The sequence below is a fragment of the Alosa pseudoharengus genome, unplaced genomic scaffold (genome assembly GCF_046254945.1).
Source record: "Alosa pseudoharengus isolate Yale_2024_CS ecotype anadromous, Long Island Sound unplaced genomic scaffold, YU_APseudo_1.1 YU_APseudo_1.1_scf_2, whole genome shotgun sequence".
In the NCBI taxonomy this organism is placed as follows: Eukaryota; Metazoa; Chordata; class Actinopteri; order Clupeiformes; family Clupeidae; genus Alosa; species Alosa pseudoharengus.
Window position 1 is genome coordinate 56744922 of NW_027468663.1, and position 25000 is coordinate 56769921.

Genomic DNA, 25000 nt, shown 5'->3' on the forward strand with positions numbered 1-25000 from the left:
TGGACTCCAGGTAGACGTTGGCGGAGGACATCTTGGCGATTTTGAAGATGCAGACGGCGAGCGAGACGGCGCAGACCACGAAGAGGCTGTCGTTGATGAGCACGCGGGCCAGAACGGCGTCCTTCATGATGCGCTCAGCCACGCCCAGCTTGACCATCACCGCACACGTCACGTTCACCACCAGGAAGAAGAGGCTCGCCAGCAGGAAGCCCAGACGCAGAGGCACTCTGGAGGAGATGAGGAGGGTTCACACTCATATACTGAACCACTGGGGAACTCTTTCCCACAACATCACATTCACCAGCAGGAACCCTTTACTGAACCATTGGGGAACTCTTTCACACAACATCACATTCACCAGCAGGAACCCTATACTGAAGCATTGGGGAACTCTTTCACCAGCAGGAACTCTGGGGGAGACGAAGAGGGTTCACACTTGGGGAACTCTTTCACACAACGTGCCCGGAGCCCCTCGAGGTTGCGTTCTCAGTCCAGTTCTGTGCACCCTCTACACAAATGACTACAGCAGCCCCATCTCCCCTCACCGCATATTACAAACATGCGGACGACACGGTCATAGCAGGTCTACCCATTGATAGCAGTTCCATAGCATACCAACAGCCAATCGCAAAGACAATGACCTCCAGTTAAATAGTGACCTCCCCACCCCCAGCCTGTCAGAGGCAAACGAGCTTGCTAAAGCACGCCTGGCACGTGCAATATTAAGCAACCCCCACCACCTCCCGAATCCGTTTTTCACCCTTCTCCCATCTGGCCACAGATACAGAGTACTAGCCTGGAAAAAAGCTCTTTTCAAGAGAAGCTTAGTCCCCTCAGCCATTTCTGCACTTAACAAACTGATGTACCATTTGTTCACCCTGTAATGCTGTGGGCCATGCTGCCCCAGTCTGCATGTGTGTCTGTAGTGAGAGGGGCCTGGGAACAGGCTTGTGTTATTTGTCATATGCGGAAAAGTATGTCTGCTGATTGTCCTGCTGTTTCTGACAGACTTCTTCACTTGTCTTTGTTTGCAGGCCAGGTATAACTATAACAACCACAGAAACAGGAAGCAGGCTTCGCAACAATGGAAGACCGGGAGTAACGGTCGCCGAGGAGTCCCTATACAGAATGAATGGACCAGGCAGAGGCAAGGCAGAGGCAAAGAGGAGCTTCCTCCGCCAAGGCCATCATTATTCATGGAACTAGACATAAAAAGTGAGGAGAACAAAATAGTGGGGGAGGAGTAGGGAGAGAGGGATTATAGAGTGGAAGAGAGGAGGTGTGTGAGGAGGTAGGGAGGGGAGAACGAGAGGAGAAGAGGAGGGGAGAGGAGGATGAAAGGGCTTGCCAGAGGAGACGAGACAAGAGCCACCACGCTTAGCCGTGACCTGGTTAAACCACATCAGGCCGTCATGATCATTCCATATTAAAGCAGCACTAACACAGCACTTCAGCTCTGTGTGTGTCTCATGCTCTTGCGTGTGTTTCACCACATGAGACATAGTCGTCTCCGCACATCCATATGTTCTCAGTGTGGGAGAGGACCGAGAGAGAGGACCGAGAGAGAGGACCGAGAGAGAGGACCGAGAGAGAGGACCGAGAGAGAGGACCGAGAGAGAGGAAGAGGAGGAAAGGAGGAAAACGGATGGGAGTGAATGAGAGGAAGAGGAGAGAAAGAGAGAGAGAGAGAAAGAACAGAGGTGAGAGAGAACAGTGGTGAGAGGAGAGGAGAAAAGAGAAAGAACAGTGGTGAGAGAGAAAGAGAGAGAACCATGGTGAGAGGAGAGGAGAAACGAGAGAGAACCTTAAAGCATTATGTTTTACACAAATCATCTTTATGCAGTATTTCCATCCCCATGTATAGATTCGCATCCTACCTAAAGAGATTTAGTACATCTCCCACTGTTCTCAAGCATGACCCCAAACACAAACACAGTATGCAAGTTTAGAGTGATCAGGAGTGCAATCCTTCCTGCTCTGCCATCACAGACCCGATTACACATGTAGTTTAGCACCCTTAAGTCCACTGGCAGACATGGAGTAGTGATTCCCTTCTTTAACTCCGTCTACAGGCAGAGTCCAGACCCCCCCCCCCATCCCACCCACACGCGCACACACACACACACACACACGTTGCCAAAAGCAGGAGGGCTATCCAAGGCTTGGGGGGGATTTGATCTCGCGGCTCTTCACCCCTCATCAGACACTAATCACTTGATCAAAGCTCTGATTTGCACAGATTGCGGCTTTGGATCAGAACGGAACAGAGTCCAGGGGCAGGGGCAGGGGCAGGGGCAGGAGCAGGAGCAGGAGCAGGAGCAGGAGCAGGAGCAGGAGCAGGGGCAGGGGCAGGGGCAGGGGCAGGGGCAGGGGCAGGGGCAGGAGCAGGGGCAGCGGCAGGGACAGGGGCAGGGGCAGGAGCAGGAGCAGGAGCAGGGGCAGGGGCAGAGTCCGGGGGCAGGAGCAGCGAGTGCAGTTGGCACAGATTTGTGGAGGTTCAGACGGCCTGCAGGGTCCGAGAGCTGTGTGCAGCACGCCGGCCAGTCTGCCTGGGCCCTTTGAAACCCCCCCCCCTTCAGACGAAGCCGTAGCGAATGACTCAACCCCTACGCAACACCGCCCTCCCGGTCCTCTGAGCACTAAAGCGTCCCTCCTCTGAATAATGTACAGCCAACACCAACGCCACCAGCTCCCTGCGCTCTCTAGTGCTATGGAGACAAGAGGTGGCTTTTGAAGCCTACTAAACTGACACATATCTCTCATGGCACCAGACTTGCAATGTTTTTTTCCCCTTGGTTAGCGATTGCATTTGCCTGTATTGTAACCCACTTGTACTATAAGCCACTTTGGATACAAGCGCCTGCTAAATAATTAGATGTAAAACTAAATATCTATTGAAATCAACGCTGATTTGAACAACACTACAGTAAGAGTACTGATCCCCAAACAAAATAAAGGTAAACAAACAAAATAGATTACAAAACAAAGAAAAGACAACAAAATAATCCTTCAAACCCAGATGACTTACTCACCATGGTGAATGGCAGCTCATATGTGTCCATTTAAGGGTTGCTTTGGAAACGGTCTCCCCTCCCCCAATCATCCCTCCGATTTATCTGCTCCCAATCAGGTCCTCTGCCAAGTGACACACCCCCCCCCCCCCCCCCACCCCCCACTCTCCCATCAGGCCACAGCGGCAGAGAGCAGAGAGATGCAACTCAACACAGATCAACCCAGAGGCCGAATTCACAACGCATCTTAGGACTAAAAGTAGTTCCTAACGAAGGGATTTAGGAGAAACTCAAAACTCAAACTCAAAACAAACACACAAACAAACAAACAAAGCGCAGAACAGCTCAGATCACTAATGCAGGACAACTCAGATTCAGATCACTTACTTGTATTTGTTGAGTTCCGGTGAGTACTTTGCTTTGGCTTTGAACATCACCTGCAAGAGAGGAGAGAAGCGAGGGAGAGGGGTAGAGAGAGAGAGAGATGGAGAGAAAAGAGGAAGGGGGTAGAGGAGTAGAGAGAAAGAGAGAGAGCGAGAGAGAGAGAGATGGAGAGAAGAGAGGAAGGGGGTGAGAGGGAGAGAGAGATTATTACTCGGTCATGTCTTCATACACATGCCAATACAACACATACAGTACAACATTAACCCTCTCTGTCACACACACACACACATACAGTACAACATTAACCCTCTCAGTCACACACACACACACATACAGTACAACATTAACCCTCTCCGTCACACACACACACACACACACACACACATACAGTACAACATTAACCCTCTCCGTCAAACTCACACACAGACACACACACACAAACATACAGTACAACATTAATCCTCTCCGTCTCACACTCACACACACACATCGCCTACTTCCTCAGAGAGAAGAGAGAGGGACACAGAGAAAACAAGAGAGAGGGAGAGAATTGTGAAGTGTTTCTCTGCACTGCCTGCATCTCTGAGGCTAAAGTGGATCTATTACGACACCACAGACGTTTCTGTCCTGCTTTCTGACATTTCTTTTGAAGACTTCCTCTGTCAGGCCAGCGGGAGAGACAGCATTACGCAGGAGCTGTGGACACCATCACTTAAATCTACAGATTAGAGGCCAAATGTATCTCCCTACTGAAAAAAAACACACACAAACACACACACACACACACACACACACACACACACACACACATGCATGAGTGTACGTACGCACACACACACACACACACACACACACACACACACACACACACACACACACACACACACACACACACACACACACATGCATGAATGTACATGCACACACACACACATGCATGAGTGTACGTACGCACACAAAGGCACATAGAGGCACACAAAGGCACATAGAGGCACACACACACACACAGCTGGCTCTTTAGAGAGCTTGATTCAAATCCAAATCTACCAAATAAAAAAGAAACAATCTTTCTGCCCTCAAGCATAACCTGCCCAAAACAATCCCCAGCCATTCCAACCCTGCCTAGGTTAAAAAAAAACACACACACACACGGGATGCCATCCAACAACCACAAGCAATTCCTCTGCACACAAGCAACGGAGATTCAATACAAACATTCCACAGTCATCTAACACAGACTCTACTGCTCCACAGTCATCTAACACAGACTCTGCTGCTCCACAGTCATCTAACACAGACTCTGCTGCTCCACAGTCATCTAACACAGACGCTACTGCTCCACAGTCATCTAACACAGACTCTGCTGCTGCTGCTGTTGTTGTTGGGGTCATGGGCAGTGCTGCGTTCATCCTAATGACCTGGGTGTCTCCGTGCTTTGCCTGCAGTGGGAGTGAGAGTTACAGGGGCTAACTAAGGGTCTGTGTCCAGTAGGTGTGCTGCAGATCTGGGCTAGGGGACCTGGGCAAGCTCCAGGCGTGCAGCCTATAGCTAAGGAGAACTTGATCACACACACACACACGCACGCGCACACACACATGCACACACATACACACATGCATACATACACACACACGCACACACACACACACACACACACTTACAAACACTCACAATCTTCCACCTGAGTTGTGCTCAGCCAATCATTGAACTTTCTGGACCCCTTGACCATCTGTCTCAGGCTGGCCCAGTGGAAACCGTTACATCACACGGACTATAGAAACGTCCAGAACAAGGTCAAGCACATTAGTTCTCCACAGACAATTTGCTGCCTCTCCTCCGTGTCTCTCAAATGCACAACAGCAACGCTTGCGGTGCGCCATGAAAAGCTGCAGTGTAGCTGCTGCTAGTATTTCCAAGGCAGGCTGGCCTGTGAGAGCCAAGGCTTTTCCAGGCAAATCCTGCATTTGCATGTGACTGAGGAGGAGAGAGAGACAAAGACAGCAACCAAAGACTCTGGGACTAGATGGCTTTCATGAGCCCCCTCCACTTGAAGCTAAGATATGTGTCACGGCACAGAGACTTTAGAGGTTTTAATGGCAAAGACAGGCACAGTAGCCACAGTACCCACGAAGTGTGCATCTATTGTGTTAAACTTCAAAACTTTTTTTCCTCTTTAACAAATGTGTTACGCAATAGACTTAGTCTGCCACAGGGCTTAGCAATAAGATGCACACTTTAGTGAACACACTCACACAAACAATAAGATGCACACTTTAGTGAACACACTCACACACATTCACTTTAGTGAACACACTCACACACACATTCACTTTAGTGAACACACTCACACAAACAATAAGATGCACACTTTAGTGAACACACTCACACACATTCACTCACTCTCACACGTCCTATCATTTGGCAAACAACTCACACAAACATTGACTCGGTCACTCCCAACTCACACACACATTCACTCGGTCACTCACAAGTCTTGTAATTTGGCAAACAACTGTCAAATTCACAGCATGTGTTGAATTCCCTTATGCTCTCACGCGTCTTTCTACGCGTTCTCCTGTTCTTTAATATGCAGAGGAAGTAGAAAAGCAGGATCAAACACACACACATCATAAGGATTTAAAAGATAATTCTGTACTAAATTGTGTGTGTGTGTGTGTGTAGGCTACATATATGTATGCTTGCGAGGGGGATGGGCCCATGTTCTGGGACAAATGCTATAAAACATTAGAATAATTCTACACTAAATTGTGTGTGTGTGTGTGTGTAGGCTCTCACCCCACAAATATGTTTGAATAAATAAAAAAAAGAATTGGGCAAAATTTTATCAATATTAATCAATATTTAGAGGTTGCTCAAGACCTTTGAAGTTTAACACATACTGTGCAGTGTGCATATTCAGGATTATTTGCGTATTATGTGATACATTGTGCTAGGATGTATAATTGTTTAATAATATATGCTTATGGCCGCAATGGACTTATTTGGCCATGCAGTCAATGTGTATTGATTATTGGTGACCACATTAAAATGGGAGTTCCATATTGTCCATGCAAATTTGCAATGCGTATTTGCTGATCTCATCTGCTGATTCCGGTATTTCCCAATAATATGCTGTTGTGAGCAATTCATAGCAACTCCTGTTTCCGTTGTGATATGTCTTTCAAGGCATCAATGTGAATGAAGCACAATAGACAATATACACTGAGACAATGGCTGAAGCAACACGAAGCAAATCCGCTATATGGGTGCTTGGATCAGAAGAGACTGAAATAACTGGAACGAAGTTACCCTTCAAGAAGCAGGTTTTATGTTTGTTGTAATATCACCATAAAACATTGAAAAAAACTTGCGGTGATCAAAGAAGTCTTGGTATTCTAGGACAAGGCTAGGATTCCCGTTCGTCCCCAACATGCCATAAAACAACTGGAAACACTTCACGACAAGTGGCAGAAGCTGAAGAAAAACGCCAAGAGAACTTCTGAGACTCAGCAGTGCAATGTAGAGGCCTTCGTAGACCAGTTGGGAGACCTGTTTGATATCGCACATCAAGATGCACTCATTCTTCTCAAGAATCCAGAAGATGGAGACTTTCTCCTGGCCCAAAGAGAAAGAGGACGTCCCGGGTGTACAACTGTACAATATGATGATACAACTTAAATCTGTCACTTTGGCCTTTGGCCTTGGACACTGACTGGATCTGCTCCTTGTTATTTTAATTCAATGATCAAGATATACATCCCCAACCGCCCACTGCGGTCTTCTGATGAGCGTCTGTTATGTCGACCAGTCATAAACACTAGGTCAAATTCAAGACTCTTTTCCTCAGTGGTTCCATGTTGGTGGAATGAGTTGCCCAGTGGTCTCCGTTCCTGTGATAGTTTTGGGTCATTTAAGAGGGGTCTAAAGGCATATCTGTTCAACATGCACTTAGTTCATTAAGCGCTTCTTATGCGTTATGGTTTGTAAAATATTGTTTTATTTCCATTAGGCTGTTGATTAATTTGACATTGTTGTTTACTATTGATATTCTCTTTAATGTAGTCTTACCATGTTATTGTTTTTATATTATTGATTGAATGGACATTGTTTATTATTGCTTTTTTCCCCCTCATTTTCATTGTTTATTTCATTAGGCTATTGATTAAATTGACATTGTTTATTATTGCTATTCTCCTTATTATAGTCTGACCAACAAATAATATTGCATTTTATTTTGTTGTGCGTTCTTAAATGGTACAATGTCTGCAAAAATGAGCGATTCCGGAAATATCCAAAGGCCTTGAGCTACCTCTAGATATTGTAGGAACAATTCAAAATTTTGCACAGTGTGTTTTTATTGATATCCGAACACATTTAGGGGGTGAGAGTTGAACATTTCCAAAAAAATGTTTTTTACCCCATATAAGGACCACCCTACTACATATGTATGCTTGCGAGGGGGATGGGCCCATGTTCTGGGACAAATGCTATAAAACATTAGAATAATTCTATACTAAATTGTGTGTGTGTGTGTGTGTGTGTGTGTGTAGGCTACATACGTATGCTTGTGAGGGGGATGGGCCCATGTTCTGGGACAAATGCTATAATTTGTCTATAGAATTAGAATTGGCTGCACCCACAATGTCTCCTCTGCCTAAGCTAAGCTAGCCAAAACTCAACTAGCCTAAACTAAGCTAGCCTAAGCTAAGCTAGCCAAAGCTCAACTAGCCTAAACTAAGCTAGCCTAAGCTAAGCTAGCCAAAGCTCAACTAGCCAAAGCTCAACTAGCCTACTAAGTTAATCTGCATGCCTCATGTTCCAAGCCCAGAGAGGAGAGGTGAGGCTGGGGGTAGGGTGATCATGGGGGCAAATGTGTGTGTGGTGTGTGTGTGTGTGTGTGGGTTGGGGGGGGGGGGGGGTCAGCAGGATTACCTAGAGGAAGGGCTCCAGTTCTCCCCCAAGCCTTTTGGGAGATAACAGAAACAAAGCAGGGCTGGGCAGGGCAGGGCAGGGCAGGCTGAGGCAGAGAGGTGACAAACCCTAGATGAGACCAGACAGGCCAGGAATGACAGCAAGATAAGAGCCATTTCTTCATCCGGGTGAGCGAGGGCCTGTCCGCAGGAGTGAGGGGTCAGCTGGACAGCACTGTAACAGTAGGAACTGTACCAAATGCTCTGCGTGTGTGTTTAGGTCATGTTGTGCATCTGTGCAGTGTGTGAGTGTGTTTAGGTCATGTTGTGCATCTGTGCAGTGTGTGTGTGTGTGTTTAGGTCATGTTGTGCATCTGTGCAGTGTGTGTGTGTGTTTAGGTCATGTTGTGCATCTGTGCAGTGTGTGTGTGTGTGTGTTTAGGTCATGTTGTGCATCTGTGCAGTGTGTGTGTGTGTTTAGGTCATGTTGTGCATCTGTGCAGTGTGTGTTTGTTTAGGTCATGTTGTGCATCTGTGCAGTGTGTGTGTGTTTAGGTCATGTTGTGCATCTGTGCAGTGTGTGTGTGTTTAGGTCATGTTGTGCATCTGTGCAGGCCTCTCGTGTTGTGCCAATATGAAGAGACACAGCCAATATGCAGTGGAATTAAACTGACGCCGCACAGCCAATGAAGCATATTGTCATTATTAAACCAGCGGCTCTGTATTTCAACAACTGAACTGACATTTTAGCATCAGGCTACACGCTTCAGAGGATCAGCAGCAGTGCACTGCCAGAGGGGTGTATTAAATTAACCTCACCACACAGAGAGAAAACAAACACACACACACACACACACACACACACGTGAGACTAAATATGCCACTGGTATTGGAGCCGGAGTGAGCTAGGAGTGTTTATGTCAGTGTCATGTAGCCGATTTCCTTTTGACTATCAGAGCTGTGCCATGCTCCCCAGGGCTATGAAGAATTCATGTGTGGCGAATAGGGTTGCAACCCTAGTGGCGAAACAGAGAAACGCTGACCAAAACAAACAGCACAGCGCACGGCCTGGGTGTCCGCTCCCGAGAGAGGGCAGTCGAGAGTGGAGAGGGAGGTGTGTGTGTGTGTGTGTGATGGCCATTTCACAGAAGATTCAGGAGAGCTCAAATGCCCCTGAGCAATCTGCCATCCCAACAAGAAACCACTCTAAACACACTAAAAGCCCAACAAACAAAAACTCGCAAACACACTTCAACACAGTCAACACACCACATCACAAAGACCCACATGGGGAAAAACAGGTCAGCTTTCCTAAGACCAACCGGGGTGACCCAGCGTTATGTTCCGGGGTGACCCAGCGTTATGTTCCGGGGTGACCCAGCGTTATGTTCCGGGGTGACCCAGCGTTATGTTCCTGAGTACAGAGCACCGAGAGGCTTGAGCCTGAACATGTATCTACCTGTGTCTGTTGGTATGCAAGGGAGGGAAAGAGAAAGAGAGAGTGACTTAGTATGTTTAGTTTTCTCTAATCTGCACACAAACACACACACACACACACACACAACGTGACAGAGGAAGATAGAGAGGAGAGAAACTGAAGTCTATGTAGCTAATAGCAGATTAGCTAATAAATAGTGTGTGTACATGTGAGTCAGTGTGTGTGTGTGTGGGGGGGGAGGGGTGGTTGGTGGCAGAGGGAAAGAAAGAGAGAGCTAGAAGCATAGCATAGAGAGTGTAAACAGGAGAGAGCATTTTTGTAAACAAGAGAGAGCATTTTTGTAAACAAGAGAGTGTAAACAAGAGAGAGCATTTTTGTAAACAAGAGAGTGTAAACAAGAGAGAGCATTTTTGAGAGTGGCAGGAGTATGTTGATGGCCTGGAATAAAATGTGAACTCATGACTGATGAAAGCAGGTCAGTATCACGTCTCAGCAGGTCAGTCTCACACAGTAGAACAGAAAAGAGCTGCTCACAGGCTCAAACACAGGGCAGGGTGCCCAGAGAGAGAGAGCGTGAGAGAGAGAGAAAGAGAGAGAGAGAGAGAGCAAGGGCATGGGAAAGATCCCACTGATCCAGTGACCTGCATGCAAGCGGCTGGCTTCATTAGTGTAGAAAGAGTGAGAGAGGACAAAAACATGCAGGCAGACTTTTCTACAGGCAGGAGAGAAAAGTAAGGGTAAAGTGACTGTGGTCTGGCCTAGGGCTGGGCGATATGGACCAAAAGTCATATCCCGATATATTTAGGTTGAATATCGATATATAATATATATCCTTATATTTTTTCCGCAAAGTTAGAGCTGTAAAATGAAATGTTCATGTCAAATATGTTCTACTCACTACTCAAATAACAATAAAATGTAAACATAAAACTAGAGTGCCTTTTTTGAAATCAAAGCTCTGTAAGGTGCACATTTAAATAAAAAACAATATCTTAAATAAAAATAGCCTATAAAATAAAATAGGCCAATCTTTTTCTGAAATAAATATATTTATGAGAAAAGTAGCGTGCAGTTTCACAGCAGTGCAGAGAGCGGAGCAGTGCGGAGAGCTCCGGTCAGCGGCTTGCGTGGAGCAAGGATCACGGCGCAAATCTGAACTATATCCATACATACAATATGGTCTAATTCCATATCGCATTTTAAAATATATCGATATATCTTTTATATCGATATATCGCCCAGCCCTAGTCTGGCCCATGGCAACCACATTAGATTGTCATGCGTTAGCAAAGTGAGCATGTAGTCACCCAAAATTTGGTTTGGTTCCTCAAAATTATTTTTAACTTATAAAGCCCACATCAGCTCTTTTTTCCCTTCAGTCATGTGCCGTGTTTGTCACATCACACCAGCGTCTGCTCGAGTCCAGCCCAGGCTCATCTCACTTGCCCACTGGGCAGTTTTCCTGCAATTGCTTCAGCAACAAGCACTTCAGCAGAACCTCAGCAACACGAGTTCTTCTCAGAACACACAACTTCACAGCCCACTGGCCAATGCACGGTCAGTATGGCCTATACTGCAGAACAGAGCCGGTCTTCTCCTCCAAACCGTGACCAATGGTGACGCTGTCTGAGGGTGAACCCACAGCCCACGGTCAGTTAACCGGTCACTCCATGTGAATCTTAACAATACACACACACACACACACACAAATCATGAACATGCATACACTCACTTACACTTGTACTTTCTCTCTCTTACACACACAAACACACAGGTAGAAAGACAGAAACAGACTGAAACTGATGCTCAGGAAACCACGCGCACACACACACGCACAAACACAATTTCACATGATGCCTGTCCAGAAGGAAGTGTGACTAATGATTCCTCACACACAGTAAGGCCTTCAGAAAAGGAAACCTTTCATTAGACAGCAGGTTCCCATGAGGCCTCTCACGAGGCCTCAACTCATCCCTTGTGTGTGTGTGTGTGTGTGTGTGTGTGTGTGTGTGTGTGTTAATGACCCATCCTGTCCCATCCCGCCTGTCTGTGAAACTTTGAGTCACCCACACCCTGTGTTATGTGCTGTACTCAGCCAGTGTCTGTAGCTACAGTAGGCTGAATAAGTGTGTTCCAGACACCGGACTGGCCCTGAAAACACAACAAAAACACTGTGTGGTCAACTTTTATTTAGCACTAAGGAGGCGCGCCGCACGCCCATATAGCTTTGGGAGTTTTAATTTTACATTCCTTTTTTTTTTTTTTAGCATTTTCTAATTATTGTACCGCTATGCATTACATATAGTTATTTTTAAAACACTAATCCAGGTGATTACATGCCTAATAGTGTGTGTGTGTGTGTGTGTGTTTGTGTGAGCTAGACCAGTTGCTCACTCTAGGAGAGTGCTGCCAATGCAACCCTGGCATAGTTACACGTTAACAAACACCTGACTGCACAAACAAACAAACAAACAAACACACACACATGTGTACACACACACACACACACACACTGTGCTCAGGAAAACAAACATGAGATATGTTCTTTGAGTGTCAGTGTACAGGCCTCAGGCTTGACAGCTGAATCTTAAACACCTGAATAATTTCTGTCTGTTTCAGCCTGGCAAATATGCAATAAAATACTGCAGGCTTGCTTGTTAGGACAGGAAAAGGGAACATTGCACATGTAGCTACAGCGTGCACCATGACGAGGAACGGAGGTGGCAGTGACTAGAACTCTCCTGCAGGGACCGAACAGACCCAGCAGCAGAGAGGAGTGCCTCTTGTTCTGGTTCCTAACAGACCCAGCAGCAGGAGAGGAGTGCCACTTGTTCTGGTTCCTAACAGACCCAGCAGCAGAGAGGAGTGCCACTTGTTCTGGTTCCTAACAGACCCAGCAGCAGGAGAGGAGTGCCACTTGTTCTGGTTCCTAAAGAGATGGAAGCTTGTTCAGGGCCTCTTAAACTGCAGGACCAGGGCAGCAGAGTTGCTAACATGGAGCTTAGCTAGCCAAGACAGGAAATGGCCTGAGTTTCAGGCCTCTCTCTCTCTCTCTCATTCTCTCTCTCTTTCTCTCAGGAGGGAAGGGCTGCTTGAAACCGGACTTACTAATCACGAGACTGCACACAGAGGAGGATTACAGCTGCAGCAGTGCGAGGCTGGTGAAGCAACAAGGTAGAAAACCCACCAGTGAGACCTTCAAGGGTACCTACACTGGCAAGTTGGCCAATTAGCCTCCTCACATCTAATCAGCAAATGTGAGTAGGCTGAGAACCATCTACAGCAACTGTACTGTCCTTATAGCTTTCAAACATGCAACAGGCTCAGAAGCAATCACTTTCAGGGAAGAAAATCATAAGAAGTGGGTTTAAAAACACTGTGACTGAATAGGAGGCTCTACAGCAGGGGTCTCCAGTGTTTCCCATACATTGACTTATTTGTGGCGGCCCACCACTATATCAACATTGACCACCACACTATGATATTCCAGGTTGTACTACATTGTGCTTAAATCTGGTTAGCATCATAACCACGCTGTGCTAATTTGTTAAAAACTGTTGTATTCAAGTTAATTCTGCAAACCAACCACCACAAATGGAATTTAATTCTGTGGGAAACACTGATCTCATACAGGTAACTCACGAGCTACCAGTAGCTCCCCACCTATTTCTAAGTAGCTCTCCAAAAAAAAAAAAAGCATACAAATAGTTTTCACTGGTTTTGGGTGGAGATCAGCTATGTGAATACATGGCATACTACTAACATAAAAGCTCTCGGCCATGTCCATTTTGTCAAAGTAGCTCTCGGAGGAAAAAAGGTTGGAGACCCCTGCTGTATATAGTGTCTCCAGAAACATTTCAAACATCTTGAGACTTCAGTGACAATGACAATGTGTCATTTGCACACCCCTGTGACAGCTAGCAAATGCTAGTCATTTCTTTTTGCAAAAGAACATTGCTTACCATGACTTCACATATTGCTTTCTCTAAAGACAATGCTCCCTATGACACCTCTGAAGAGCATGTTAAGACCAAGTACTCTGATGTAGTAGATCTGGGGCAAGTACTCTGATGTAGTAGATCTGGGGCAAGTACTCTGATGTAGTAGATCTGGGGCAAGTACTCTGATGTAGTAGGTCTAGGGCAGATGGAGTCCATGCTGCACTGCCTGTTTGCCATTCAACTTCTTTCATACGAGTTCTAAGTCAGCAGAATGTCTGTTCTAAGTTCTAAGTGCGCAGATGCATATTAATGATCGTTGTGCCGTCATGAACAGCACTGACTGGAACTGACAGAGATTAAGCTGAAATAAAATCTGGAAGGTTCCTTGAAGGATTGCTGGGTTTGCATCTAATACATATTGTGTGTATGTATGGATACAGTTTGTGTGTATATACTGTATGTATTGCACGTATGTATGTATGTATGTATTGTATGTATAGCGTGTAAGCATATGTTTGTAAATATAGTTTGTATGTATACATATTAGAAACTAGACGTCCTGATGACAGCCAATGCAATGTTGACATGGAGAAGATTAACTCATCAGACCCAGCTTGACAGGCTGATGACAGACACCTTGAATCTGATCAGAAATGAAAGCCAGAGATAAAAGACTTTTCAACCCTGGTGTGCCTCTGTGTGTGTTTTTGTTCATATTTTGTGTCTCTCTCTCTCTCTCTCTCTCTCTCTCTCTCTCTGTGTGTGTGTGTGTGTGTGTGTTCATCTGTGCTTGGCAAACAAGCCCTTTCTGTGGTCTCCCCAAGTGAGCTGTATAGAGTGAGTCATAATGTATGTCACATGTCTCACAGCCCCAACGTTACACAAACTCTTGTATAACGTCTCCAGCCCCGCGAGCGCATTCACTCTGCAGGAACACGCCATCATTCCCACCCAGCGAATCTACAGTTAAGGGTAATATACAGCCATCTTAAACTAGGACACAAGGAGGGGAATCTACAGTTAAGGGGAATAAACAATCATTTAAAACTAGAAGAGAAAAAGAGAGAGGGAATTCTGCAGTTACGGGTAATACAATCATTTTAATCTAGAGGAGAGAGAGGGAATTCTACAGTTAAGGGTTATGCAATCATTTTAATCTAGAGGAGAGAGAAAAAAATCTAGTTAAGGGTAATGCAATCATTATCCTCCTATAAGAGAAAGAGGAAAATCTATAGTTGAGTGTAACACAATTATTTTAAACTAGAAGAGAAAGAGATATGTATACACAGCCTAGTACTGTAAATCTACTTTTCAAAATCAGCATGTGTTTTGAGAGCAGTTCTGGCAAAGCTAGATTCACTTCCATTTTCTGACATGTAGATTTATGAGGTTCGACTCTAATGCTTCTGACCGTGGCGGTGAGGAGCGGCCCTGGTGCCAAATCTCTGGACCGAGCCTCTGAGACGAGACTGCTGCCCCATGCAGTAAGAACAAAACAAACAAAGTGGCCAAACGGATTACTGCAGCTGGGTCTGACCTGCTTACCCTTTTCTGGTGTGTGTGTGTGTGTGTGTGTGTGTGCGCGTGTGTGAGTGTGTGCGTGTGTGAGAGGTAGACCAGTTGACCGCTCCAAGAGAGCGCTGCCAATGCAACCCTGGCCTAGTTACATGTTAACAAACACCTGATTGCACACTGCACAGGGCTTGTCATTGCACACACACACACACACACACACACACACACACACACACACACACACACACACACACACACACACACACACACACACACACACACACACACACACACACACACACACACACACACACACACACACACAATAATTGGGAAGAGAAACATTAAATATGTTCTTTGAAAGCCCACAAAACACAGGTCAGTGAGTGCACAGGCCTCGGTTTTCCAATCTCAATCAAAGTACATATTGGGCAGAATTATTTGCATCAACACATAATTTCAGGTCAGTCTAACTACAGTTTGAGTGTTGAGTCTATACTGAGTGATATTGGGTATGTCACTATAACCTGCATGGCTTTGGCCACATATGTGAACTAGGGTTGCAAAATTCCGGGAATTTTCAAAGTTGGAAACTTTCCATGGGAATTAACGGGAATATATGGGAATTAACAGGAATAAACGGGAATTAATGGGAATAAACTGGGAATTTTTTAATATGGCAAGTTAGACTATAACAGGGAACTTAAATGTAGTGGACAAAACCCTATCTTACACAACAATCGGCATACTGTAGGCTGCTAGACATAAAGGAAACCTATGGTGCATATGCATGGGGAAAAATGTTCCAACCAATCAGATTTTGTTGTTGAGTGGCATGGTGTATCTTGGGCAATTCAGTGCTGCTAGTTTAGCACGCTAGTAAACCATAGGCAGAGAATGGGATTCCTGCTAGCATGCTAGCCAGCTTTGTATGCTAAGCTAAGCAAAAATACGAACATACAAATCATATTGCTTATTACGAAACAAAATGTTAATGTTTGTATGAATTACCCAAAATTCTCAGTTAATTCCCGTAAATTCCTATTAATTCCCATAATTTCCTTTAATTCCATGATAGTTTCCAATTTGGAATATTTCCAAAATTCCCCAGCTTAACTTCCCATGGTAAGTTTCCGGAAATTTACCGTAAGTTTTCCGCCCCTTTGCAACCCTAATGTGAACACATCCAGACATGGCTGTTCCAGAGCACATATGTGAACGCATCCAGACATGGCTGTTCCAGAGCACGATTTCTTAAACAAATCCGTTTTTCATAGCGCTCTTTGGGGTCTAATTAATCCCTCAAGTAACCTCACAGAAATTCACAGAAAAAGAAAAAAAACCCACATAGGCCTAAATCCAGGAGGTCCGCAGAATAAAAAACAAATCCCACACAAACACACTGAACATATGGCTGACTCCCACGCGTTCCACTCTTCCGCCGAGCAGACTAGCAAACCTCGAAGCCTTTTAGATCGAGCAGGACGCTCAGTCTGCCGTCTCACTTCCCCCTTGACCATGAAGCCACAGGCCATACAGAAATACGGATGTAAAACCACCTCAGTAAGCAACCTGCGGGCCGGGGTGCAGCACAGCACTGAGGAGAGTGCATCAACCTGAAGAGATGTAAACACCAGTGTTCCGTGGCTCCCTACAGTCGTAAAAGATCCTAAGATAGCCATCACGAAGAGGTGGTCATGCTCGGGCCAAAACTGCCCCAGTTGCCTCAGTCACAACCAGTGCTCTGTGATATTGGTTTGGCCAGTATGCAGCAGAACACACCAAGGTGCCACATGCGGGCGAGACGGCTGCAGCTTAGCCGGGGGGATAATACACGCATCGGGCCAGGCAGCCGCGCGCAGCACACATGCCGCCTCCATTAAGGGAAAAGCTATTTTATGCAAACAGTTGATATGCGTGGCACACTAACGTGCGACTCTCTGTGCTGCGCTGTGCTGTGCTTCAGCTGCGCCTGAGGGGGAGAGAGAGAGAGAGAGAGAGAGAGACAGAGAGAGAGAGAGAGAGAGAGAGAGAGAGAGAGAGAGAGACAGAGAGAGAGACAGAGAGAGAGAGAGAGAGACAGAGAGAGAGACAGAGAGAGAGAGAGAGAGAGAGAGAGACAGAGAGAGACAGAGAGAGACAGAGAGAGAGAGAGAGAGAGAGAGACAGAGAGAGAGAGAGAGAGAGAGAGACAGAGAGAGAGAGACAGAGAGAGAGAGACAGAGAGAGAGACAGAGAGGCAGAGAGAGAGAGAGAGAGAGAGACAGAGAGAGAGAGAGACAGAGAGAGACAGAGAGAGACAGAGAGAGAGAGAGAGGCTGCTGAAGCTGGAATCTGACAAATGAATTGGTCATCACTCCTGCCTGTGTCCCCTGAGATAGATGGAGGCAGTAGGGGGAGACAGGCAGGGCAGAGGGAACTAGTCATGTCAGTAAAGAAAGACTTTGAATTTGAAAGACAAAGAGAGAGAGAGAGAGAGAGAGAGAGAGAATTAGTAAGTGAAACAGAGTTGATACAGAAATCCAGAGAAAAATGGACAGAGGTGGGGGCGAGACAGAGAACGGGCGCAGAGTGTGGAGAATGGGCAGGAGGAGGTGTAGAGAGTAGGAGGAGGTGTAGAGAGTAGGAGGAGAAGGAGTAGGAGGAGGTGTAGAGAGTAGGAGGAGAAGGAGTAGGAGGTGTAGAGAGTAGGAGGAGGTGTAGAGAGTAGGAGGAGGTGTAGAGAGTAGGAGGAGAAGGAGGAGGTGTAGAGAGTAGGAGGAGGTGTAGAGAGTAGGAGGAGAAGGAGTAGGTGTAGAGAGTAGGAGGAGGTGTAGAGAGTAGGAGGAGAAGGAGTAGGTGTAGAGAGTATGAGGAGGTGTAGAGAGTAGGAGGAGGTGTAGAGAATGGGTAGGAGAAGGAGTAGGAGGAGGTGTAGAGAGTAGACGGAGGTGTAGAGAATGGGCAGGAGAAGGAGTAGGAGGAGGTGATCTGCGCCATAGAGCCACACGACTCAATTAGCTTTATGGTGCAGATCTTTCACCAGTGCTGACTGAAGGCCCGGTGACCTTTGACCCCATTCTGTAGCCCTGCTCTCCACTAGTCTAGCCTAGCCTCGCCTTCCTGGTGAGCAGATGCTATTTCTATCAGCAGCTCGGCACGAGCCATTGGGGATTAACTTGATGCATGCCAGCAGCAGCAGCCCCATATCAGGCCCTCATCTCCTCTTCACACATAACAAACAAATAAACACAGAGCCAACACAGCCATCGCTCTGTGGGGATCAGCTGAAGAAGAGCGGCTAACAGCCTTTCGACCCATTTCTCTGACTACTGACATGAGCTTACCTATGAGCTATGTGTAGGGGCTGGAGAAATGGAGGGGGAGGGGGAGGGGGGGTGTTTTATTTGTAGCAGGTGAGGAGGGATCATCATGGCTGCCATTAGACTAATGCAAATAAGAACATACCCCTGCACAGCCAAGTCAGTAGAGAGGGAACAACAAATCAAGACAGACAGTGCACATTATCCCCCCCCTCCCCCACACACACACACACACACATACACACATACACACACACACTAGAGGTCATATTAGATTGAAGGGGCTCTGTGCATAGTGGCACACAGTGATTTGCACTGCCACACTACGTCATCTCATGTTAACCGAATCTCCCATTAAATATGCATCTCTACAGAGGTAGCTCAGACAAGAGAGAGGATGTTTTTGTGTCTGTGTTTTAGCAGCAGAAGGGGCAACAGCAGCATGCAGTGTCGGTGTCACAGTGTTTGTCGGTGCAGGAGGCTTCTACTGCTTCTGCTGCTGAATGCCCCTCTCCTCTCCTCTCCTCCTCTCCTCTCCTCCTCTCCTCTCCTCTCCTCCGCTCTCCTCTCCTCCCTCCTCTCCTCCCTCCTCTCCTCTTTTCTGCTCTGCTCCCCTCCCCTCTCCTCCCTCTTTGTTGAGATCCACAAAACGCAGGATGGAGCGCGATGGTGATGTAATGCTCTTGCAGGTGAATCTGATTGGCTTGCGCTTTTTACTGTCGACTCCGGCAGCTTGGTGGGTGCAGCCACTGCACGGCGCTGTGTCTTCTTACTGTGCGGCACGGGCGCCGAGTCACTAGCAAAGATGCCCAGGAGTGCCGACACACTCAGCTACAAAGAGCCTCCCTCAAAACTCGGGCCTGGCCACTTCACCCTGCCGCACACTCCGAACAGCACATCAAGCCATTCCAGAGGGATTCAACAAAGGTCTTAAACACTGCAATACTAGTACAGGGCTCATTGAGTTTTTGTGATCACACAACTGTGGCACTGATATTACCCGATAAATTATCAGCATCTATAGTCATAGTTGTAGTTTGGGCATTTAGTAGACACTTTTTGTCCAAAACGACTTATCTGATGACAAATTGCACTAAGAACGTCCTCGTATTTAACAGGACATATCAAAAGACGTAAGTGCATTACTGTGGCACAAAAAAACAAAGTCTTATCTGTTGTTTGGGCATACAGTGCTGGCTTGATAGATTTTATATCTTCAGCACAGCATCATAATAGATGAGACATACATAACCACCATAAGCCAATGGTTGAAACTTGACATTGGAATTCCATCATGCAGACAAACCTTAGGCATTAGTCATACATGTATGTTGTAATCTAAGTGACTGAAATCTTAATGGAGGCTGGGCCTCTATGCAGACATAGAGACTAATAAATTGCGTGGACCCCTGTCATTCTAAGATTTGTTGACAAGCAAATTTGTCCATTGCACCTGTATTGCCCCTGTCCCATGAAGGGAGCAAGGGGCAGAGGCGGCCTTGTAAGAGATCTCCACTGAACTGAGCAAACTTACAGCAAAGCCAGGATCAGAGAGAGATGACCTCCAAATACCAGACTGACTGTCCCAGAAAAAGACTGTTTAGGTCTGTTTACCCACTTACATGTACACAGCGTTTTAAAACAATGTTTTATGGCTCAGATGACATAGCCTGTTTGTGAGTGAATAATTTTACAGAGAACATAACATACAAACCATACACCATTCGAAAATAACCCATAGGGTTGATCTCAGGGCAGCCCATGTACACATAATGCTGTTTTTCCCAAATAGAACGATTAGCATAGGCTGTTATTTTGTTCAGACCGACCCAGTTCTACTGCATTGAATGCGGACCTTTCGCTGTGCAATCGGGGTAAACACATGTACGTGCAAATATGAGAATAACGCGTGTCCTGTTTACTTAGTTAAGACTCACAACAGATCTTGACTTGCATTGTACATTGACATGATACATAAGAGTCGTGCAATAAAAAAAGAGCTTACCTGTGCAAAATATAGGTTTAGGAGACATAACGTGAAGAATTGCAGGCAAACAGGAAAACAATACAAAAGCCAAAAGGGTAAAGGCTGCAACTGGTTCGCTTGAACAACGTTCTTGAAGTAAAAAGAAAACAACGTAGTCCTCAGCGCTGCCCACAGCAAACAGAGAAAAAGAAAGACACTCTGGTAGCTGAAGCGTTTGTGTCCATAGTGCAAAATTAGCCAAAGTTGTAGGTAAACAAATACAAAAAGCAGGGAGTACAGAACAGTATAGACAACGGTGAGTCCTAGCTCCACTGAGGGGGGAACCGCAGCTCGGATCGGTTCATCTGATGAGTCCGTTACAGACGTGAAAACACTAACGCTGACCTGATTTTCTTGTAACAACATAGCGAATAATAAGTGTATCGATGCCGAGCTAAAAACACAGCCAGTGCTTATCAATTCAAAGTGATGGACAGCCCAAACTTTTGACATATATAGCAGATATTCGAATTACCAAAGAGATATGCGTCAAACTTGGGGGCTGCACTCAGATAAAAAACAAACCAGCTAACTAACTAACAAGCTAGCTCTAAACACATGAACTTGATAAATAAAACAGCTGAGGTGGATATCTAAGTATAAAAAACAGACAAGAGAAAGCCCTCCACAGCGGCCCCCAATCTCTGCAAAGCAGCTCCCTCTGCAAAAAAACAACTACAGGAAAAAAAGAGATGAGATGTGGAGGGCGATCAGCTGAGCGAGGCTGCATCAAAGGACCCGCCCCCTCACCAATGAGGAGCAGCTGCGCACTGGCGCACTGTAGCCGCCATCTTGGCTCAAAACATTACTCACTCCAATTAAAACGTTTCTCCTACAGTAGAGAAATATACGACAGTTTCATTACTAACTCCGCCTCTTACTTCCTACTACATTGTCATTGGGGGTTAGGGTGCCCTACCTCTAAATATTCTAAATTTCATTGGTCAAAGATGATGTCAACTTTTTACATTTGAGTTTGTTATTGGCGCGTCATACGACGTCAGGATCTTTGAAAATTCTGTGCATCTCATTGGTTTGTGGGACGCATACACAATATTTACAGGAAGAAACAAGAACTCGCTGACCTGTACATTGGTTTTTGCAAAGACGCGCAGGAAAGATGCTAAACATTCAAATAATCTGCGTGCAGTTGTAAAATAGTTCAACCTTGCATTTAAAATGCTAAATATAGAGAGCAAAAATTGTCAGGCCTTCCTGTGGTTTGTACACTAGTTATTATGTGGATGACTTACCCTGAAGAGTTAGCCTAAAGAGGCTAATACCACCAGACAGGTTTTAAAAAGTTGTAGTCCTATCTTGAATCGAACCACAGTTTGCTGCAAATCGGAATGCCCATTCTAATCTGCAACGAAGTCTTGACTTGTTATCATGATGCGCCTCATATCCATCCTCTTACTGACGTTATGTTGCTGGCAAGCCAAGAGAGGTGCGGCGGCAAATGTCTCAAAGATGCTGGAGCTTACTCGGGAGACTCTCACGGAGAGGATGCTGTCTGGGAACATTTTCTTTGTGTACTTTGGAAAACAAGGCAAGAATGTTTTTCCATATTCACCAACTCGAGACTTGTTGATGTTATGTAGGCTACACCCTATGTTAAGCCCGTCATTGCATGATTTTTATATTTTAGGAAAAAGAAAAACAGGGCAATTCCAAGTTCCCATGATTCCTCATTCCCGTGCATTTGTCAGGCTCTGAAAAGGAAAACATTTGCAACCAAAAGATGCATGAGATATAGGGATTGTTTTTACCTCAGAATTACACAGGGGGTGGCCTTTTGGGGTATTCCAAGTTAACTCTGAGTAAGTGGTATTACACACCTAAGACACACACACAGATTGGCCATTGCAGGTCACACGCATGATGAATGTTTCTCTTGCGTGTTCTCCTAACGTTTCCCAACAACCTAACACACTTACACACACTTCCCTTGGCCTACCTCCTTCTACTTTCTCTTACCACACTGACTAGTAGCCTACATACTATATAATGTCTGAACTGTAATCCTCTAGTAATATTGACTGATGCAGTAGTAATTCCTAGCTAAGGTCTCCTCTGAACTGTAGCCTGAATGTTATTCTCTTTCTGTAAGTCGCTTTGGATAAAAGCGTCTGCTGAATTAATAAGTGTAAATGTACCTCCAGTGAATCCAACCCTTGAGCTGTTCCTGGAGCAGCTGGAGCTGTCTGCAGAAGCTCTGGAGGATTATGGCATTTCAGTGGCAAAGGTAATGACCACAGAAGGTAATGACCACAGAAGGTAATGACCACAGAAGTATAACTACTGAAAGATGGGGGGGGGGACTCGCCTCAATCCGAGGATGCAGAACTACAGTTCTAGGCCGACTTGCCCGGTCTTATGAATACTCACTCAGATTGATATCATAAAAAAATATCCAAAATCCATGTGCATTTTTACAGAAGGGCGTTTCATAAATGAATGTCTTCACCCTCCCCAGATTAACTGTACAAAAGAAGACATTCCAAAATATTGTGGGGCTGAGAAGCTGTTGAAGAAGGCCTGCTTGTTTCGGTTGGTAGCCTAGTCTGAGCCTCTGCACACAGTAGCATACTGTAATGCCATTCTTTCAGAAAGCTCTGCCTGTGTTGAACCTTGTCTTCTTCTTCTCCTCCTTCTTATGTGTCTGTAGAGGCTCTGAGGTGCTGAGGAGTTTTGACACAGACACCGTGTTTGATGTCAATGCTATTGTGTCTCACATACTTTTGTAAGTCACGTCTCCACTGTTGTTAAAAACGTTTCCTACTTCTGTAGTTGATTCAGCAACCCTACATTGGTCTCCATTCAAAGGTTCCTGTTCTATTGTATGCAGGTCCCTGTTTGAAGATAAGTCTGTCAGTGGGTGTTGCTCTGTTGTATGCTGTAGTAGCCTGTTCTTTGCTCTTGATCTAGTGAATACATTAGTTGATTCAAAGATTTGCATGTTTGGTAGTATTTGCTAAGATTCAAAGGGACATTGTGAGGGCCTATTATTCTTTGTTTTTGTTTATGTGAAGCACATTGAATTACTCCTGTGTATGAAATGCACTCTATAAATATACTTGCGTTGTCTTGCCTTGCCTTGAGTATACTGCAGATATAAGCAGGAGAGCCTCGATTCTATAGTTTTTTTCTTAGAGGCCCATTTTTTAATAACACCCTGTAGTTTTACTGCAACAAAAATGTTTGACCCAGAGAAGGGATCCCCTTTCTTTTTCCTCATACTGCGGTGAGTCTTTTATCATGTTTAATAGCCATGGCTATGTGTGCTTTGGTTTCTCTTATCATGTTTGATAGCCATGGCTATGTGTGCTCTGGTTTCTCTTATCATGTTTGATAGCCATGGCTATGTGTGCTCTGGTTTCTTCCTCAGCACTGTGCTTTTCAATGAGGTGCGCTATGTCCACACTCCTGCAGAGCTGCTCAGCATTGAGAGGGCTGCTAAGGGTAAAACTGATGTCGTCTTCAGCCACATCCAAGTGCTGGGGCTCCAAGGTACACCATGGTTCCTCACCTAGCGCTGTTAATTCTTGAATTTCCCCTTGGGGATCAATAAAGTATCTATCTATCCATCTATCTATCTATCTATCTATCTATCTATCTATCTATCTATCTATCTATCTATTAGCACTCCTGATGCAAAGATAACTGTGACTAATAGATGCCTTGTTATGAAGTCGAAGTCATTAACAGGGTTTCCATGGGAAAGGAATTTCTGGAATATCATGGCATTTTGCTAAAGTCTATTACAGACATGGAAAGTCAGGGAATATTATCATTTCTAGGGGAAAGTCAGAGAATATCAGGGATTTATGTTGTAGCAGGTTAAAATCTACTTGCCAAAATGAATTCACATAATATTTCCAGGCAGCATGGGTGTTTACCAGGCTATTAGCTTTTTTCATTACTGCCTGCTTGAGTGGTTGTGGTTAGCGTCCATTTCCCACTCTAAAATAAGGCAAAGATTCTAAAACGCTATATAGCTGCTCTGAAATCTTTGGTCGATGAAATAATTTCAATGTACCATTTATTATATAGTAGGTCATGGAAATTCAGGGTTTTCTGTCAGGGAAAAGTCATGGAATTTGACATTGGACTTAAATGGGCATAATCTAAAATTACCGAGGGTTTAGTTATGTTCATACATTTACTAATGCATATTATACATACAAGCGCAATGTGAATAACACCACATAATATGACATAATATGCGTGATTGTAATTGTGACAGTCATTTCTGTATTTCTGAATCAGAACACAGAGCTCTGATGGAGACTGCGTTTGTGTATGGAGCCAAGTTCCAGTTTGTGTTGACCACTGGAGGTCCTGTGCTGAAGCATATGGGGTGAGAAAGATTCCTGTTTCAGTTGTTTTTATACTTTAATTGAATGAGTGTCCTGAAGTCTTTATGACATGAGGATCTGTGGAAAACTTTGCAGAGCAAAAGGTTCTTATCGC

The 25000-nt window shown here is 45.3% G+C and overlaps 2 protein-coding genes across 2 annotated transcripts in view; one reads left to right on the forward strand and one right to left on the reverse strand.

Annotated features, from left to right (window-relative positions):
- Positions 1-21181, reverse strand: part of gpr137c (G protein-coupled receptor 137c) — a 31686-nt gene extending 10505 nt beyond the window's left edge. Inside the window, exons 1-3 of the mRNA XM_076295606.1 lie at positions 20507-21181; positions 3399-3448; positions 1-227 (exon numbers count right to left, since the gene is read on the reverse strand). The exon at positions 1-227 is cut by the window's left edge and continues 2 nt beyond it. Coding sequence (XP_076151721.1) covers positions 1-227; positions 3399-3448; positions 20507-20980 — 751 coding nt within the window. The 5' untranslated portion in view covers positions 20981-21181. The remainder of the gene's footprint in view (positions 228-3398; positions 3449-20506) is intronic.
- Positions 21182-21603: 422 nt separating this feature from the next.
- Positions 21604-25000, forward strand: part of txndc16 (thioredoxin domain containing 16) — a 27240-nt gene continuing 23843 nt past the window's right edge. The window contains exons 1-6 of the mRNA XM_076295607.1: positions 21604-22076; positions 22690-22772; positions 23004-23077; positions 23196-23270; positions 23916-24037; positions 24797-24887. Of these exons, the coding sequence (XP_076151722.1) occupies positions 21917-22076; positions 22690-22772; positions 23004-23077; positions 23196-23270; positions 23916-24037; positions 24797-24887 (605 nt within the window). The 5' untranslated portion in view covers positions 21604-21916. The remainder of the gene's footprint in view (positions 22077-22689; positions 22773-23003; positions 23078-23195; positions 23271-23915; positions 24038-24796; positions 24888-25000) is intronic.